The sequence below is a fragment of the Ursus maritimus genome, unplaced genomic scaffold (genome assembly GCF_017311325.1).
Source record: "Ursus maritimus isolate PB19 unplaced genomic scaffold, ASM1731132v1 scaffold_1, whole genome shotgun sequence".
NCBI lineage: Eukaryota > Metazoa > Chordata > Mammalia > Carnivora > Ursidae > Ursus > Ursus maritimus.
The window spans coordinates 95,355,847-95,374,165 of record NW_024423343.1 but is presented as its reverse complement, the minus strand read 5'-3'; the positions used below and the strand labels follow the sequence as shown (position 1 = coordinate 95,374,165).

At 34.9% G+C, this 18,319-nt stretch overlaps 1 protein-coding gene across 2 annotated transcripts in view; it reads right to left on the bottom strand.

Moving 5' to 3' along the window:
- The window catches only part of DPP10 (dipeptidyl peptidase like 10), a 618,096-nt gene that overhangs the window by 308,386 nt on the left and 291,391 nt on the right, over positions 1–18,319 (bottom strand). For both annotated transcript variants that reach the window (XM_040645663.1, XM_040645668.1), the window contains exon 4: positions 13,812–13,906. In XM_040645663.1, coding sequence (XP_040501597.1) covers positions 13,812–13,906 — 95 coding nt within the window. The remainder of the gene's footprint in view (positions 1–13,811; positions 13,907–18,319) is intronic.

Here is an 18,319-nt window from a genome sequence, read left to right as displayed (position 1 = left end):
TCCACATGAAGAAATAAAAGGTACCCAGTAACGATACCTGCATGGAAATTATGAAAGGAAGAAAAACACACTGTAACTCCTTTCTCCCGCTATCTAAGAAGATAGCTTCATAGGGGCGCCTGGGGGGGCTCAGTTGGCTAAGCACCCAACTTTTGGCTTCCGCTCAGGTCATGACCTCAGGTCCTGGGATCCAGCCCTGCGTCAGACTCCCTGCTCAGCAAGGAGTCTGCTTGAGTTTTTCTCCCTCTCCCTCTGCCCTTCCTCCCAGTTGCTCTCTCCCCCTCTCTAAAATAAATAAATAAATCTTAAAAAGAAAAGAATACAGAGGCACCTGGGTGGCTCAGTCATTTAAGCATCTGCCTTTGGCTCAGGTCATGATCCTGGGGTCCTTGGATCGAGCCCCACATTGGGCTCCCTGCTCTGCGGGGAGTCTGCTTCTCCTCTCCCTTTCCCCCAGCTTGTGTTGTCTTTCACTCTCTCTCTCTCAAACGAATAAACAAAATTAAAAAAGAAAAAAGAAAACAGCTTCATAAACAATAATTATAAAACTGTGTAGTGTTAAAATGTATAAAGACATAACTTATACAATAATAAAAATGCAAAGGAGAGAGAAGAGATGGAAATATGTTGGTACAGTTTTTGTATACTATTCCCATCAGGAAAATATACCAATTATAAACAAATATGTACTTGCTAACAGAGTTCCAAAATATATAAAGACAGATCAAAATAATTAAAGGGAAAAATGGATAATGTAGCAATAATTAAACTTTCTGACCCCAATTTCAATAATGGATAGAACACCTAGAAGATCAATAAGGAAATAGACTTGAACAACATTATAAAGCAAAAAGATCTAACAGACAGGAATCACTAACAGAGTATATTATATATTCTTAGGAGCTGCAGATATAACACTCTCCAGAAATAGACCATATGCTAAATTACTGGTTCACCTTAAAATTCACATGAAACACTCTCTAGGGATAGACCATGTGTTAATTTATAGGTTGACCTTAAAATTCATATTAAATGTAAGGGATTCAGAATATTTAAAACAATCTTGAAGAAGAATAAAGTTCAAGTACTCACAAGTCCTGACTTGAAGTCTTATCACAAAGTTACAGTAATCAAGACTGTGATGATGGCATAAAGATAAACATTTAGATTAACAAAATACCGAGTCCAGAAATATATGTATACATTTGTGGTCAACCGATATTTTACAAGCATGCTAAAACCACGGCATGTGAATAGTCTTTTCAAAACAGTGTTGCATGGACAAGTGAATATCCACATGCAGAAGAATGAATTTGGATATCCTACCTCACATCATATACAAAATTCACTAAAAAACCCCACCGAACTAAATGTAAGAAAAAAATTATAATATTTTAGACAAAAACACGGGAGTAAATCTTTACGATATTGGGTTGGGCAATAGTTTCTGAGATTAACAACAGAGTATATAAGACAAAAGAAGATACATTTTATTTCATCCAACTTAAAATTTTTGTTCATCAAAGGATACTACCCAGACAGTGAAAGATTACACACATGGGAGAAATGATTTGCAAATTTTATATGTGACAAGGAACTTGTATTTTGCATATATAAATAGACACTTAAATTTTAGCAATAAAACGAGTCTAGCTAAAAAATGGGCAAAGGATTTTAAAAGAAATTTCTCTAAAGAATATATCCAAATGGCCAATAAGCTCATGAAAACACGCTCAACATCATTAGTAAATGAAGGAATGCAAATCAAACCACAGTGATATACCACTTCCCACACACTAAGATGGCTACAATAAAAAAGACAGGAACAAGCATTAACAAGAATGTGAAGAAATTTGGTTCCTCTTATACTGCTAGTGAAAAGGTAAACAGGTGCAACCACTTTGGAAAATAATATTTCTTCAAAATGCTAAATAGAGTTGCCATGTGACCCAGAATTACACTCCACAATAGTGGAAACACGTCAAGAACAACGATAACATGTGCCTACACAAAACTTAAATACAAATGTTCACAGAAATATGATTTGAAATAGCCTTTAAATGAACCTATTGAAGGCGCCTGGGTGGCCCAGTCAGTTAAGCATCTGACTCTTGATTTTGGCTTGGGACATGATCTCAGGGTTGTGAGATTGAGCCTTGAGTCAGGCTCAGGGCTGGGCCTGTAGCTTACTTAGGAGTTTCTTTCTCTCTCTCCTTCTGCCCTTCCTTCAACCCCCACCCCCCGAAAAAAATGAACCCATTCAAACGTCCATTAACTAATGAATGGAAAAACAAAAGTAGCATATCACACAATGGAATATTACTTAACAATAAAAAAGAATGAAGTATTGATATATCCTAAAACATATTTAAACCCTGATATATTGTACTAAGTGAAGGAAGCTGGCCATCAAAGACCACATACTGTCTATTTCATTTATCTGAAATGTACAGAATACACAAATCCAGAGATGAAAATTAGACTAGTAGTTGCAGGAAGCTGCAGAAAGAAAGTCCAGGAGAAAGACTGCTAGTGTGTAGAGGTCACCGTAGGGGCAGCTGAAGAAAATTCTAAAATTAGACTTTGATGATGCTTGCACAACTCTGCGAGTATACTAAAAACAATGAACTGTACCTTTCAAATGGGTGAAAAATATGGTATGTAAAGTCTCTCTCAATAAAGCTGTTACACACACACACACACACACACACACACAGGGGAGTTGGGGGGAGAAGAAGGCAGAGGAGGAATTAGGAAAAAAAAAAGAAACTGAAGAGCAGTGTGATGAAGTCAGAGGATTAAGTGAAATTTCCATGGTTTAATTTCTTTCCCAATTGTTAAAATTAAGCCTTAATTCAGTTCCAGTTTTCCCATTGGCCAAAAGTTAGGGGGAAAAAATCCATTACAAGAGTCATATTTTGCTTATCATATGTCAACTAATTAAGAGATGAATAGATTTTCCTGAAACTAAGGTGGAAGAGACATTTCTTTCAATGTCTAATAAGCAATGAATATATTGGAGGATGAAATGAAGCTTCTTACATATATATATATATATTTCTTGGATATCCTATGAATTAACAAAGTGTCAAAATACTAAAAATATGTTGCAAAAAACCAAGTGATTGTTTCCTGTCTCTCAATATTTGCTGAAAATAATACTATCCATTTCAATATAGGAAAATCTTTTCACTTGCTTATAATCTCATGGGCTCATGCTTTTAGTGAGTGGGGAAAATTATTATTTTGGTTTATAAATTATCCTTTTTGCAGCAGATTCAAATTTTAGGAGGGTTAATTAAATCTCATTTTCCTCCTACATTCTCTCATGGACCACTATGGATCAAATATTTACATAAATGATGCAATGCGAAAAAAGAAAATAAATTTCATTAATTCATAAAAAGTGTACTAAGTGTCTACTTAGGGCTATGCCATCATTGTTCTAGTCACGGAAAACACAAAATTGAGTAAGTCTTGGCTGGCCTCTTCTCTTAAGATAGTCATAAACTAGTGAGATGTTTAATGAACGATATAAAAATGTATCATCACTGCTTAATCAAAATATCATCAAAATTTATCTTTGACTAAGCTTATGTATTTCTGGATTTGTAAATCAATAACAACTTCATTAATTATGGCAACCATTTATTTGACTCTTTTGAAATTAAAGCTTTAATTTTAACATTTCAATTAAGGAACCTGATACTCTGTGTAGAAAACCCAAAAGACACCACAAAAAAACTGCTAGAATTAAGACACAAATTCAATAAAGGTACAGGATACAAAATCAACATACAGAAATCAATTGCATTTCTATTCACCAATAATGAAGCAGCAGAAAGAGAAACTGAGGAATCAATCCCATTTATGACTGCACCAAAAACCATAAGATACCTAGGAATAAACTTAACCAAAGAGGTAAAAGACTTGTACTCTGAAAACTATAAAACACTGATGAAAGAAATTGAAGATGACATAAAGAAATGGAAAAACATTCCGTGCTCATGGATTGGAAGAACAAATATTGTTAAAATGTCTATACTACTCAAAACAACCTACACACTTAATGCAATCCCTATCAAAATACCCACAGTATTTTTCACAGAGCTACAATAAACAATCCTAAAATTTGTATGGGACCACAACAGATCCTGGATAGCCAAAGCAACCTTGAAAAAGAAAACCAAAGCTGGAGGCATCACAATTTCAGACTTCAAGTTATATTGCAAAGCTGTAGTGATCAAAAAGTCTGGCACTGGCACAAAAATAGACACACAGATCAATGTAACAGAATAGAAAACTCAGGAATGAACCCACAAATAGATGGTTAATTATCTTCAACAAAACCAGAAAGAATATCCAATGGGAAAAAGACAGTCTCTGCAACAAATGGTGTAGGGAAAACTGGACAGCAACATGCAAAACAAAGAAACTGGACCACTTTCTTACACCACAGGAAAAACAAATTCAAAACAGATTAAAGACCTAAATGTGAGACATGAAACCATAAAAATCCTAGAGAAGAATACAGGCAGTAACTTCGTTGGCATTGGTCGTGGCAACTTCTTTCTAGACATGTCTCCTGAGATAAAGGAAATAAAAGCAAAAATAAACTCTTGGGACTTCACCAAAATAAAAATCTTCTGCACAGCAAAAGATACAATCAACAAAAGTAAAAGAAAACCTATGGAATGGGAGAAGATATTTGCAAGTGACAAATGTGATAAAGGGTTAACATCTAAAATATATAAAGAAATTATACAACTCAACAACCCAAAAATGAATAATCCAATTAAACATGGGCAGAACACATGAAGAGACATTTTTCCAGAGAAGACGTTCTGAGGGCCGATAGACACATGCAAAGATGCTCAATCTAACTGATCATCAGAGAGATACAAACCAAACTGTAATGAGACACCAGCTCACAGCTGTCAGAACGGCTAAAGTCAACAAGCCAAGAAACAGCAGGTGTTGGCAAGGATGCAGACAAAGGGAAACCCTTTTTCCTTGTTGGTGAGAATGCAGACTGGTGTAGCCACTCTGGAAAACAACATGGAAGTTTCTCAAAAAGTTAAAAATAGAACTACTCTATGATCCGACAGCCACACTACCAGGTATTTACCCAAAGAATACAAAAATACTAAGTCAAATGCATCCAGATGTTTGTAGCAGCATTATCTACAATAGCCAAATTATGGAAAGAGTCCAAGTGTCCACCAGCTGATGAATGGATAAAGAGGATGTGGTGTATATACACAATGGACTATTACTCATTCATAAAAAAGAACAAAATCTTGCCATTTGCAGTGACATGGATGGAGCTAGAATATTATGCTAAGCAAAATAAGTCAGAGAAAGATAAATACCATACGATTTCACTCATATGTGGAATTTAAGAAACAAAGCAAATGAGCAAAGGGGGAAAAAGAGAGAGGGAGGCAAACCAAGAAACAGACTGTTAACTAGAGAGAAAAAACTGATGATTACCAAAGGAGCAGTGTGTGGGATGATGGGTAAATTAGGTGATGGGGATTAAGGAGTACACCAAAACTTCCTAATTTTGCCACAAATCTTTTTCAACCAAAACACAAAAATTCCTTTATTGTACTGTTATATACAAAAAACAAATGTAAACATACACATATAACAACTGAACACTAAATGGAGCCTAATGTCAAGATTAGTTGGAAAATATTAAAATAGAACTGACGAATTAATGCCATTTAAAAACCTAAGACACAATGGTGATTCCTCTATTTCTGAAAAATGCAAACCAATTAGACAAACACCTGTGCACTCTATCCTCAAACAAATCCTTGATCCACCTGCTTAGCATCTTTTCTGTTAGTCTATTCTAGTTCAAGCCCTGAATCTTCTCTCATTAACAGAAATACCATTATTGTAGACTTTAAAGTGGACTTATAATTTCTACTTTAATATCCCTAGAATAAATTCCTCACATAGCAGAGAGTGTTCTTTTAAAATGTGACTCAGATATCACCACTTTCTTTAAAGTGGACTTATTGCTAATAAAACAAAACCTTGACCTATAAAACAACATAATTTTTCTCGTAATTATTCCACTGGGTTCATCCAGTACCATTCTCTTCATTCCCTATTACTTATACAAACTTTCTATACTTAAAACAGATCTATACAGTTCCCACCCAAGATTCTTGGTAATTATTCTTCTTTGAGCCTACAAAACTCTTCAACCTGACCTTGGAATGTTGCCTCTACAGTGGACCTTTCCTGGACACCTGATCCTTCTCTAATCTTCACTCCATGCAACTTTTTCCCCCCAAGGACTTAATACCAGCTCGTATTTGAACTTGAGTGTTTGTGGTTGGTTTGACAAGGCTGCCTTGTCCAACATGTATCCCCAGAACCTGGACTCTTCTCTGATACATAGCAGGGGCTCAATAATTTGTTGGCAAGTGAATTAATAAACTAACACACGATGAATCATTTTAACAATGATGCAGCAACATCACAAAAACAGAGAGGGAGAAAAACCTCTGTAAGCTTTTAAGAGAAGGAAAAATCTCAAATATAGACTAGATTTTTTTCAGACACATTCATCAAAGGATAAAAGAGAGGAAAAGCAGAGTGTAAGTGGCTTGGTGGGGGTGTGTGTGTGTGTGTGCACGCGTGTGTGTGTAATACAAATAAGATTTCTTCTCTTTGTTTACATAGGCAGCATTTCCAAAAGAACTGAAAATAATTGCATAGAAAGAATGATGACACAGGAGATAGTCATTGAAAATCCAAAATATGCTAAAAACAAATATGGTGACTTCAGCCAAGCTAAGGCAACTAAAGCCATTTAAACCACATTTTCCTTTTTTGTTTCTTTCCCATTCAGTGTCCAGTGCTTTTCCATTCAACGTCTACTGCTTTCTTCCTGATTAGCTGATGGTAAAACAAATAAGTATGTAAGCATGTGTGTGTGTGTGTGTGTGTATAATGTGTGTATGCTCACACACATACATAAACATATACATATATTTTATCAAGTATCTTTTATAAAAGTTTTAAGTAGTAAATACACAAATACATATAGAAACTCCTTATACAAAAATATTAAGGAATTTTAATTTATTTTACATTTTCTTATAAGGGATTTTGAATGAAAAACTAGGTATATTAGAAGCAACGCTAGACTTAGAGTCAAGGGATTTGTATTCTAGTCCTAAGACTCTACTAGAAACATTGAGCAAGTCACTTTATTTCTCTGGGTCTCAGTTTCTTTTTATTGAAATTGAAGTGGAAGACAGGGAGAATGCTTTCCAGTTCTGTGATGGGCTGCCATTATAACTTAATGTTCGCTGAATGCTGAATGTCCTACATTATGTTCCATAAACAAACTGAAATACTAATTTACTATATTCACAGTGTACTGTGAAAATATCTGTACTTTTCACCATAAATGGTTACAAAGTTCTGCTTAATGCATAGTTCTCCATTAACAAAGCCGCACAGACCAAAGTATTCTGAAACTAAAAAAAAAAAAAAAAAAAAAAAAAAAAAAGAAAGAAAGAGAGAAAAGAGAAAAGAAGAAAATCCCAGTATCATCAACTTTAAAACCTTCAAAAGTCTCTTAAAATGTATTTTTATTGCTCAAATTCCACCATGAATTAATAGAAGAATCTGGGTATTTCATTATTAATATTTTTAAAAATGCCTAATTAGCTTTCCATGACTGGGAGGTAGCCAAATATAAAATTCTTCTGAAAGAAAATGAAAGGCAGGAATTTTCATCAGATGGTCAAGGGCATATAACCAGAGCCTTGAACTGCTCAAAACAGACTGATTGGTCCTAGATACAATTCAGAGCACTGACCTCTCAGGAAGCTGAATTTGAAACTAAGTGTAATTAATTGCAATAAATCTGGCTGCCAGCTACCTCCTGTCCTATCTGACACACACTAAAACAATTTACTCCACCCAGCCCCAGGAATACTAAATAAGAATTTTTAAAGAGATAAATACCGGTAATGATTTTGTTGCACATATTTAAGAGGATATATTGGATATAGTTGAAATAAGCTCTTTTTCGAAGGGCTAAAGAAGTGATGTTTAATAAGAAGTGGTGTTTTACTCCATACAAAGGAGACTTCTAGATATATTATGTAGGAAATTTTTGTTTCTGTCAAGGATGACATTTAAGAATATTCCTAACAAATAACAGAGCTGCTGATATGGTTTTATTAGTAACAATTAACACTACTGAGGACAAAAATGCTTCTACCATCCAAGATACACTACCCCAGTGAGTAAATTTGTTTGTAGCATCTGTTTCCTGGATCATTCACAGTGCTAATTAAGGGTGAACTAGAACGTGGAGTGGGCTCTCTTAGAGGCTTTCTTACCTATGGGGAACTGTGTGAAGAGCTGTATGGAATTTTAGAGTAATCATGTCATACTTGCAAACATATGGAGACAAGAGGATCTGTTCTCACGTTTTAAATTTGTCCTTGAGGAGACTTTCAGGGTGAAGATCAAAATTTTTCTAATTTTCCTGTTTTGAGAATCATCAGTTTTAACACTATGCAGGGATTCATTTTTACATACACCCAACTTAAAGAAAATTTTAAACAAGCTAAATATTCATAGTAGATTCAATGTTCTCTTTCCTAAGTGAATATAAAAGAAATATTACAATCATTGTTAAAAATATTACGTATTTCTATTCCCTTGAATGTGCATAGATGGTATGTGTCAAGTTTGATACTTCTTTGATGACTAAGAGTTGGGAATCATCTAAATAATATAATTAAATATAATGATCCTTTTTAAAATGAATGATATGGCTGTAAAAGGATCTAAATATTTTCAAGCTAAATAATTAAAAAAATGAAAGAAATATGAATGTAATCAATAACAGGAAGTAGTTATTACTTTTGGGTAGAAGAGAGATATATGCCCAGTCTGAAGACAAATAAATTCAATTATTTATAAACATGATATAAATAATGTAATGCCAATGTAAAGAATTACACTGGCTGAAACACTAAGTAGTCATCAGTTTTTATCTTCTAACTTAAAGAAAATTACTTGTTTCTTGGTCAAAGGAATTGACAATAGCCAGTAAGTGATACCAACTTGCCTGAAAAACAACAACAAAATGTCTCAATTAGACGTATTCCCAGAAAACCATGGGAAAACTGGGGTCATACTTTTAGCCTGTACTCTGCACTGTCCAAAGAAGAAAAATCCAAGGTCAAGTGATTATACTCATGCCTGCTGGTCTTCTTCACAGATCTGGCCATAAAATGAAGAAACATGTCTCAGGAAAACGAAGCTGGAAGCCTCAGATTGACATTTCTGACAAAAAGAACCATTGCTTTGATCTCACCTTGAAAAAACTACCTTTAAATCATCTCATGGTTTCCCTGGTATCCCTGCCTCGAACTGTATTTTGCAAATTTGGCGCTATTGACATTTTGGGCTAGATAATTTTGTTGTTGCTGTAAGGAGCTGTCTTGTGCATTGTAGAATGTTGAATGGCATCTCTGACCTAGTAGTCACTAGATTCCCATGGCACACTCCCCACCTCCAGCCACAACAATCAAGAATGTCTCTAGGGGCACCTGGGTGGCACAGTGGTTGGGCGTCTGCCTTCGGCTCAGGGTGTGATCCCGGTGTTGTGGGATCGAGCCCCACATCAGGCTCTTCTGCTGTGAGCCTGCTTCTTCCTCTCCCACTCCCCCTGCTTGTGTTCCCTCTCTCACTGGCTGTCTCTCTCTCTGTCGAATGAATAAATAAAATCTTAAAAAAAAAAAAAAAAAAAAAAAAAGAATGTCTCTAGAGCTGCCAAGCGTCTCCTGATGGCAAAATTACCCCCGATTGAGAACCACTGGTCTAAAGAAAGAAACTATATTGTGTACACAGCAACTGTGTAAGTGTGCAGTTCCTGTGACTTCATTGGCCAATCAATATTAGTTACTCTACTAATATCATTCGCTACTGGGACACCAACACACACTGCCAAAGCCAGATCTTAAAACAACAAAAACAAAAACAAAACAAAACAAAAAAAAAACAAATTCTCCATGATTATAACCAACATGAAAAGCCACTTGGTCAGTCAGAACTTTCTAACAACCTTTCTGTAGGTCAATTTCTTTTCCAAGTTTTTATGTCAATTCCAGTTAGTCAACATACAGTGTAATATTAGTTTCAGGTATAGAATTTAGTGATTCATCTTATAACAACACCGAGGGCTCATCACAAGTGCCCTCTTTATTTCAAATTTAAGGCGTGAAATTTTGGGTGCCTTTATCCAATAGGTATTTACTGGTACCACAGATTTTTTTTTCCGTATTTCCTTTAAACATGAATCAGAAAATAAGTTCCTTGATTTTGTGGTGGTAAAAAAAGAGTTGGACTATTCCATCCACCCTCACATACCCAGTGGCAGAACAAATTAAAATTAAACAAACACAAATATTATGATGGTGTGCAAGCCAACAGCTGCTATATCTATGCCGAAGTCAATAAATACTCCCTGGTTCTAATCAAACCTACTATCTTGGCATGGCCTATAAAAAGACCGTTGGGCCCCAAAAATGTGTAGCTAACATTTTCCTTGGAATCATTATGCTGCCAAATATGAATTTCTTCCTTCTGTTTTGGGCTATTTTTATAGTCTGTTTTTAAAAGCTTGCAGATTTTCAGAATCAAAAAGACATGAGAGTCTTATCCATCAGTCACCCATTTCCATGTAAGTGCATTAGACCCCTGTTTCCAATTCCCTTCTAATTTCAAAAAGTGATTTGATAGAACTGTTTATGGCTGTTGGTGTTTTCTGCTAAGACCACTGGTGATATTCAATTTACGACAGCAGAAAGAGCACATACAGCTAATACTTATGAAACATTTCCTCATTATGTCACTCTGAATGAGGTTTTGTTTGAAATAGTTCTGGCTTTAAGAGATAACATTTTCAAACACTTAAAAATGATTAAGAGCAGTTTTGGAGCTAAAGCACTTCTTTTGCATAACTACTCCTCAGAAAGTTATATACTCTAATTTCTTCCTTCATTAGAAATCCACCTATCTTCAATCCAAAAGAAGCCTCAAGACAATTATTTTAAGAAAATGATTTATTTTTGTTTTATTTTTGACAGCCATGCCCAATATTATTGTTTTTCATAGAGTCTGCTAACCATGATTATATAGCTAAAGTACCCATTATTCATATTTAAAATGTTTTTAAGAGGGGAAATTATAATGTGGTGTTATCTTAATTTTTAAAACAAACCGACTGTCACATTTTAAAAAATATGTCGCACTAAATAATAGGGTATTATGTTATAACATTTCTATCAATAATATGTTTATTTTCTTAATCGATTTGGCACTTTTATTATAAAGCTTTTTTAGTGCTCTTAGCCAATTAATTATGATTCTAATTAAAATATTGATAATTGTTCAATGAAAAATCTGCAGTATGAATAAAATTCTTATGCTCTGGTAAGAGATTTTTTTTCCAATAGAATGGCCTTGGAGAGAAAGTAAATCCAGACTTTAGCCTAGCATGAGCTTTGAAAACACAACTACACTTATTAATGCTATCTTGGAGTGAGGAGGGAATGATTAAATGAGCTCCTCTGAAGAGTCGCAGTATATATTTATTTATATATATACTTACAGTTTTGAGTTAACTGGTTGCAAGTATATGTCACACTCCAATCCCTTATCTGTGCACTCCCCATCCCCCCACTGAATTCTGACACCTCTAGGACTTAGAAATTGCTTAATTATCTATGTTGTGAGATAAATGTCTTTAGGGAGTCTACGAATCTTAGAAGATCAGTAAATTAGAGTATTTGCTAAATATGACTCTGTGGTAATTAAGAGTCATTGCCTACATAGAAGAGAGTAGAAATAGACCTCAACAGGATTTAAAAAGATTAAGCACACACGCACAAAGATAAAATGGTATTAATCAGCACATGGAGAAATTACAATGAGATAAGCTGGGGGTGGTGTGAGGGACCAACAAAAGACCTGGGATAATGGAGTAAAGCCACAAGATTTTTTGTTTTTGTTTATTTTTTAATGTATCATTGAGACTAAGAAAGTAAGGACCAAATGTTGAAAAAAAAATACATAATCTGTGACCGCAGTGAAGATCTCATTAACCTGTGTAAAGGGAATGATCAATAAGGAATTATCACATAACTGAATATCCATGTACTAAGTGTCTATGCCTAACTTAAATGCTTGGCCACTGAAGTCCTATACTCCACCTCAAAAATGATACTTTATGATAAAAAAATAAGTGTAGTTAGTTTTTTTCCCCCAAAACTAATTTTACTGAAAATCAATTCATACTGACTTTAATCAGCAAATCCTTAGCATACCCTCTCCTCATTACCAATTCCTGCTTTCTGCCTTCTGTCTTTCTACTGAGGGCTTTTTTTTTTCCCATTCATTTCAACATACCTTGATGATTCCTTAGCCTTTTCTCTAGTATTCTTGAGGACCATCCAATTAAGAAATAATAGACACTGTTCTATACTATTTATTAAGCTTTTTCATTAGGGTTAGTATCTGCCCCAAGGAAATCCATATTTTTAGAAAGTGAGCAATATGGCTTCTATACTCTCGGCATTCCGTAAGGGCTATAAAGAGTTGTAATCAGAGTAGCTGTTTCTCTAATATCTGTGAATTAACTAATTAGTTTAAAAACAAAAATGTCCTTATTCTGCTGGTTGTTGCTCTAATTACTAAAGTACATCAGCTGTTTGGTTTAATTTAGCCTAATAGATGCATAAGTATATAAGCACTTTCTGATTTCAATGACCATATTTTCTTAATATATAAAAACACTAAACAACAGAAGGTTCCAGTCCACCTCTTTCACTTGGACATCCTAAAAAAAAAAAAAATGACGTTTAGATGTCTATTCCAAATGTACAAGTAGAAATAAGTTTTTTAAAAAGAGTATCTGATGATTTGCTCACTGATTTAGTTTGCATGGAAGATCCTTTAAGGCCTTGGAGTATGTTTTCTCTGTATCCTATGAGGTCATTTAATAGGCAATATACTGAACCTTCGATTATATAAAACCGTGAGCAAATAACTGCACACTATTTTTCAGTGGTGTTTGACAGCTAAATTTTAAATATCTGCAAAAGTTAATTCATTAACACTCACTCTGTAGGTCATCATAGGTAAATCCAACCTTAAGAAGACTGAATTTACGAGAAAGACAAAATTCATATTCTTTTGTAAGAGCAAAGTGAATACATTGTTATTTACACACTGTCAGGCTAACCAGTGATTCTGGAGAAAATGAAAATGACAGAAGCCTAAATTATAAAAGTAAAACACATCAACCCTAGCAGAGAGCCAGTTCTAGAGAGTCTGCCTTCTGCTTGATTCAGAAAACTACAACAAAATTAGAAGTCACAAAGAATGAAAAGTGAGGAGGGAGAAAAAGGTTGTGATCACTTGTGTTAGATTTTTTTTTTTTAATCTTGACATTCCTACGAGTGATTTTACACAGGAAATATTGGAAGAAATATTCATTCTAGGGAAATTTTATTCTTGGAAACATCTACTCATTGACTAAAAAGGGGAGATACAAAGTTAAATGGGGAGACATGAAGCAGATGGTCACATGGGCATTTCCTTTTAATAGATGTACTGATTCTAATGATATGGCAAGCCCTAACTTTTTACCTGAAATATTTTGCAGGTGCTGGAGCTGAAGAAGAAAAAGGTTATGTGCACCTAGAGAGCATTCTAAACAATACTGAAATGCATAAAGTAATTAATTTTTCATTACTTACAAAAGTTGTGTTTTCCAATAATAATGTGGTAGCATTTGTTTCTATATTCAGTTTAATGACATGTCCATTCTCGCTTTTATACACCACATCTGTATCTGCAACAACAAAGATATTAACAATTGACAAACACATTGACTAGGTAATATAATAAACTGTAGAGGAGAAAATGTGCATAATAAGCAGACACATTAGAACAATCACTGTTAGCCTTTAATAACCTGAGCAAATTTTTGTACTTGGCTCGCATTAATCTTCTTCCAGGATCAGGAAGACTGGCTAGCACATGGTCTATTGTGCAGTGCAAACAGGGTGACTGAAAGGGGCCACTCGGGTTTCTGGTTTAACAACCGAAAATTAATTAAAATATGGAAAATCTGCTGCCTGTTCTGAGATGGAAAGAAGAGACAAAGAAGTGCCTCCAGTTTCCAAGGCACTGTTACTGACTCCTGATCCAGTTAACCTGACAGCGAGGCCTGCCAGTTTACCTTAACTCCACACAATTCTAAGCTCCTCCTACCAGACCACCCTCATGCAGACTTTTCCTGTCTCCAGTCTTCCCACCCCTCAATTCCTATCCGCGGTTTCTCCTTAGGTTTGGGAATTTTGTCCCTGATATGTTATCTGGCCTGTGTGATCACAGATCAAAATCTCTGATTGCTGGCATGCCACTGTATCATCTTTGTCAACTTTAGGAAATGATGTCTTCATTTTATTTTATTTTATTTTATTATTTTTTGATGTCTTCATTTTACATAATTGCATAGTTTCTGGACAGTTACTGGTTTTATATATATTTGAGTTCAATTCAGCCACATTTGTCAGCAAATTAAATCATCTTAAGAATACCTCACTGATGCCTGGGTGGCTCAGTTGGTCAAGCATCTGACTTTGGCTCAGGTCATGATCTCAGGGTCCCCGGGATCCAGCCCTGGGTAGGGCTCCCTGTTCAGTGGGGAGTCTGCCTCTCCCTCTCTCTCTGCCCCTCCCCCACTCATGCTCACTCTGTCTCTCTCAAATAAATAAATAAAATCTTAAAAAAAAAAAAAAGAAAGAATTCCTCAGACTGAAAATATCAATGTAAGGGAAAACTGCCAGAGAGGATACTCAGGAGTTAAATATAAATATATATTCATTTTCACATTCATCTCACTTAGAGAAAATTTTAAACAAGGTAAATATTCATGGTAGAGTCAATGTTCTTTTTGACTAAATGAATATAAAAGAAATATCCCAATCTTTGCCGAAACATGTTACCTTATTTCTACTCCCCTGAATGTGCATAGATGGTATGTGTCAAGTTTGATACTTCTTTGATGACTAAGAGTGGGAAATCATCTAAATCATCTAATTAAATATAATGATCCTTTTTAAAGTGAATAATATGGGTGTAAAAGGACCTAAATATTTTCAAGCTGAATAATAAAAAAAAATGAAAGAAATACGAATATATCCAATGATGGGGATTAGTTATTGCTTTTGGGTAGAAGAGAGGTATGTCCAGTCTGAAGATAAATAAGTTCAATTATTTATAAACATGATATAAATAATGTAATGCCAATGTAAAGAATTACACTGGCTGGAACACTAAGTAGTCATCAGTTTTTATCTTCTAACTTAAAGAAAATCACTTGCTTCTTGGTCAAAGGAGTTGACCAATATAAAATAGATATTACACAATATATAAATGTATTATACTACACAGATATATGTATAAATTACACATATATGTATATATGTATTGTATAGTCCACATGCATAATATACACATATATTACATATTACATATACATGTATGTGTTTGCGCATTAAAGGGAAGATCCCCAAATAAAAGCAGACTTAAATGTTTTTTTTTCTTTAACGATAATCTTTCCAGTTTTACTCAATACTAACCTTTTACATGATATTGAACCTTGCTAACCCTCTGCCCATTCTTAGAAGGAAGGCAATATTGAAGTGGTTTGGGTCCACTATCCACAGTAAATGAAGTTATACAAGATACAATTTCGCAGAACCCAAATGTCTTCACCTGCGTAATAGTTAACAAGGACTGCATGGTGGGTTATGAAGATTTTATGGAAATGCCTGACACTTCAGACAGAACAAGATTTTCTGACTTGTTCTCTAGTTATTTCAATATTATAAAAAGTTATACTGAGAAATATGATGAGACGTGATCAATACTAGCAAAAATTAAGTTTTTCTTTTTATGTGTTTCGTTTAAGAAGACTGGGAGTCCAACATGACTCTCCTGTTAAAGTGCAGGACAGCAGAGGAGGCCAGTAGTTCTTGGAGCTCGATGGGGACAGTGACATCTTGGACGGGGCAAAACAAATGGCGTTTTAAGAAAGGAGAAAAAGAGACAAAGATTTTCAAGTTACTATCTGCAGCAGATTGTATGGGCAGAAAGACAGTCCTATGCGATATTTAAGATAAGGCCTTGTATCACCTTCTGAACTTTCATCAGCTATAAATAAACTGGGTTCTCCTATCATTATCTTTACCTGTTGACTATTCTAGTGATGTAGAACAAATAACAGCTCTACACAAATAATACATATTTATTTTGATTTATATTCCTTTCCACTCCTCCCTTTCTTTTCTATCCTATATTTACGATCATAGCTCTGCAGCAACACTGGTCACCTGCGTTACTCACTTGGTTTTGCCAGCTACTTCTGGTCTTCTGTCTTCCTGCTCTCGATTAATAACGCTTGAACCAAGAGCCCAACCTCAATCAACACCTCTGTTATTTTTCTTGATATTCTCAATTCTGGACCACTTCATGATATTGACAGAAACTGACATCACTGAATAGCGAGAAGAGCCAAAGAGCATGCCTTAACAAGTCATCCTTATAATATTTTCACTATAAATTAAGAGAAAAAGGACTTTCCCCCTTCTACTGCACAGTAAAGATAAAGCCAAAAGCCATCAATGAGTGGTTCTTCTCCTAGGGGACAAGTACAGCGCCGAATTCTAAACAGGGATGAAGTCTGTGGGCTCAGGGAAGAAGAAGAGCTCAGAGAGCAATTGTAGTATGAATGATGGTTCGTCTTCAATGGAAAGGATGAGTAACGTATGCCCCCCCCAGTCTCACAGTAGGAGAAAACCCTAAGCCAGTGATGGATTGTATCAGGTGTAAAAAAAGGAAAATTAATTTTTTTTTCCCCTTAGAACCAAAGTAGAAGTGAAGCTTGTGTGAGAAGATAAAAACCAAATTTAATATTTTAAAAGTAGGTTTTGCTGAATAATTAGATTTGAAAAAAATCTATAGAGATTTGAGATTTATAAATACCTTTAGATCTGCACACTTGCAAATTTTCCTATTAGACTCTCAATGTTGAATTAGGAGAAACTTTTTTAAATCAAGTGTAACTCCCTAGCTTAAAGTTTAATACAGATTTCTGCATGAATTATTTTAAAAGCATCTAATATCTACCTTTATTAATTCTGTTTAATTTTTTTCCTGGTCTTTAAAATGTGGTCTTCTGGGTCTCATATTTATCCTACTTTACTGTTTGATTTATAATCACTAGTGGAATCTCCCATTTTGATACTCCTGTTATTACATTAATAAATTACTTTCTGGAACTAGATTTCAAAATTGTCACATCATATTTTGTTTAATATTAGGTAATGAAATATGAGTGAATAAGAGCGATGAGTAAAGTGCATTAACACAGGAAGATTAAGGTAGGTGTTACTTGAAATATTCTCAAAACACAGTATTATGCATGTCTACACAGTACTTTGATTAAATAATCTTTCTTCCTTTTCGACTCATTGAAAGTTAAGAGGCAATTATCCTGAACACATATTTGATTCAGTCAGTTCTTTTTTTAATTTAATTTATTTATTTATTTTAAAGATTTTATTTATTTGTTTGACAGGGAAAGAGACAGCCAGTAAGAGAGGGAACATAAGCAGGGGGAGTGGGAGAGGAAGAAGCAGGCTCCCAGCAGAGCAGGAAGCCCAATGCAGGGCTCGATCCCAGGACCCTGGGATCACTCCCTGAGCCAAAGGCAGACACTTAATGATTGAGCCACCCAGGTGCTTTTTTAATGAAAAGGTGTGACAAGGAAGAATCATCATCCAGCCTCTCCATCCTGAGCTCTGAGAATATATTTGTAGTGTCTGTCTCCCTAAATGATTATTCCTACTGTCTTTTCTGTCTATCCCCCTTTTCCTTACTGTGTCTAAAGAAAGGAAAAACACAGTAGTATGTTTTAGGTTAAGATCATTCAGGTCAATGCAACCCTTTATTTTCTACCTCTTTGAAGCAAAGCAGGTAGTAAAGCACTTCACAGAAGAGTTCAGTTCTCTATTTGCTAATGAAACGGAGAACTGAGGCCTCTGTAGCCACCCCAAATCTCAGGACCAAGAACCAGAGCAGCCTACACCTATAAGATTTTATTTTGAGTTACTGCATGTCCCTGCCCACGAAATAAGTGTTAAAGTATACAATTTTTTTTTTTTTCTGGAACTTCGTGAAAATTATTTATCTGAGT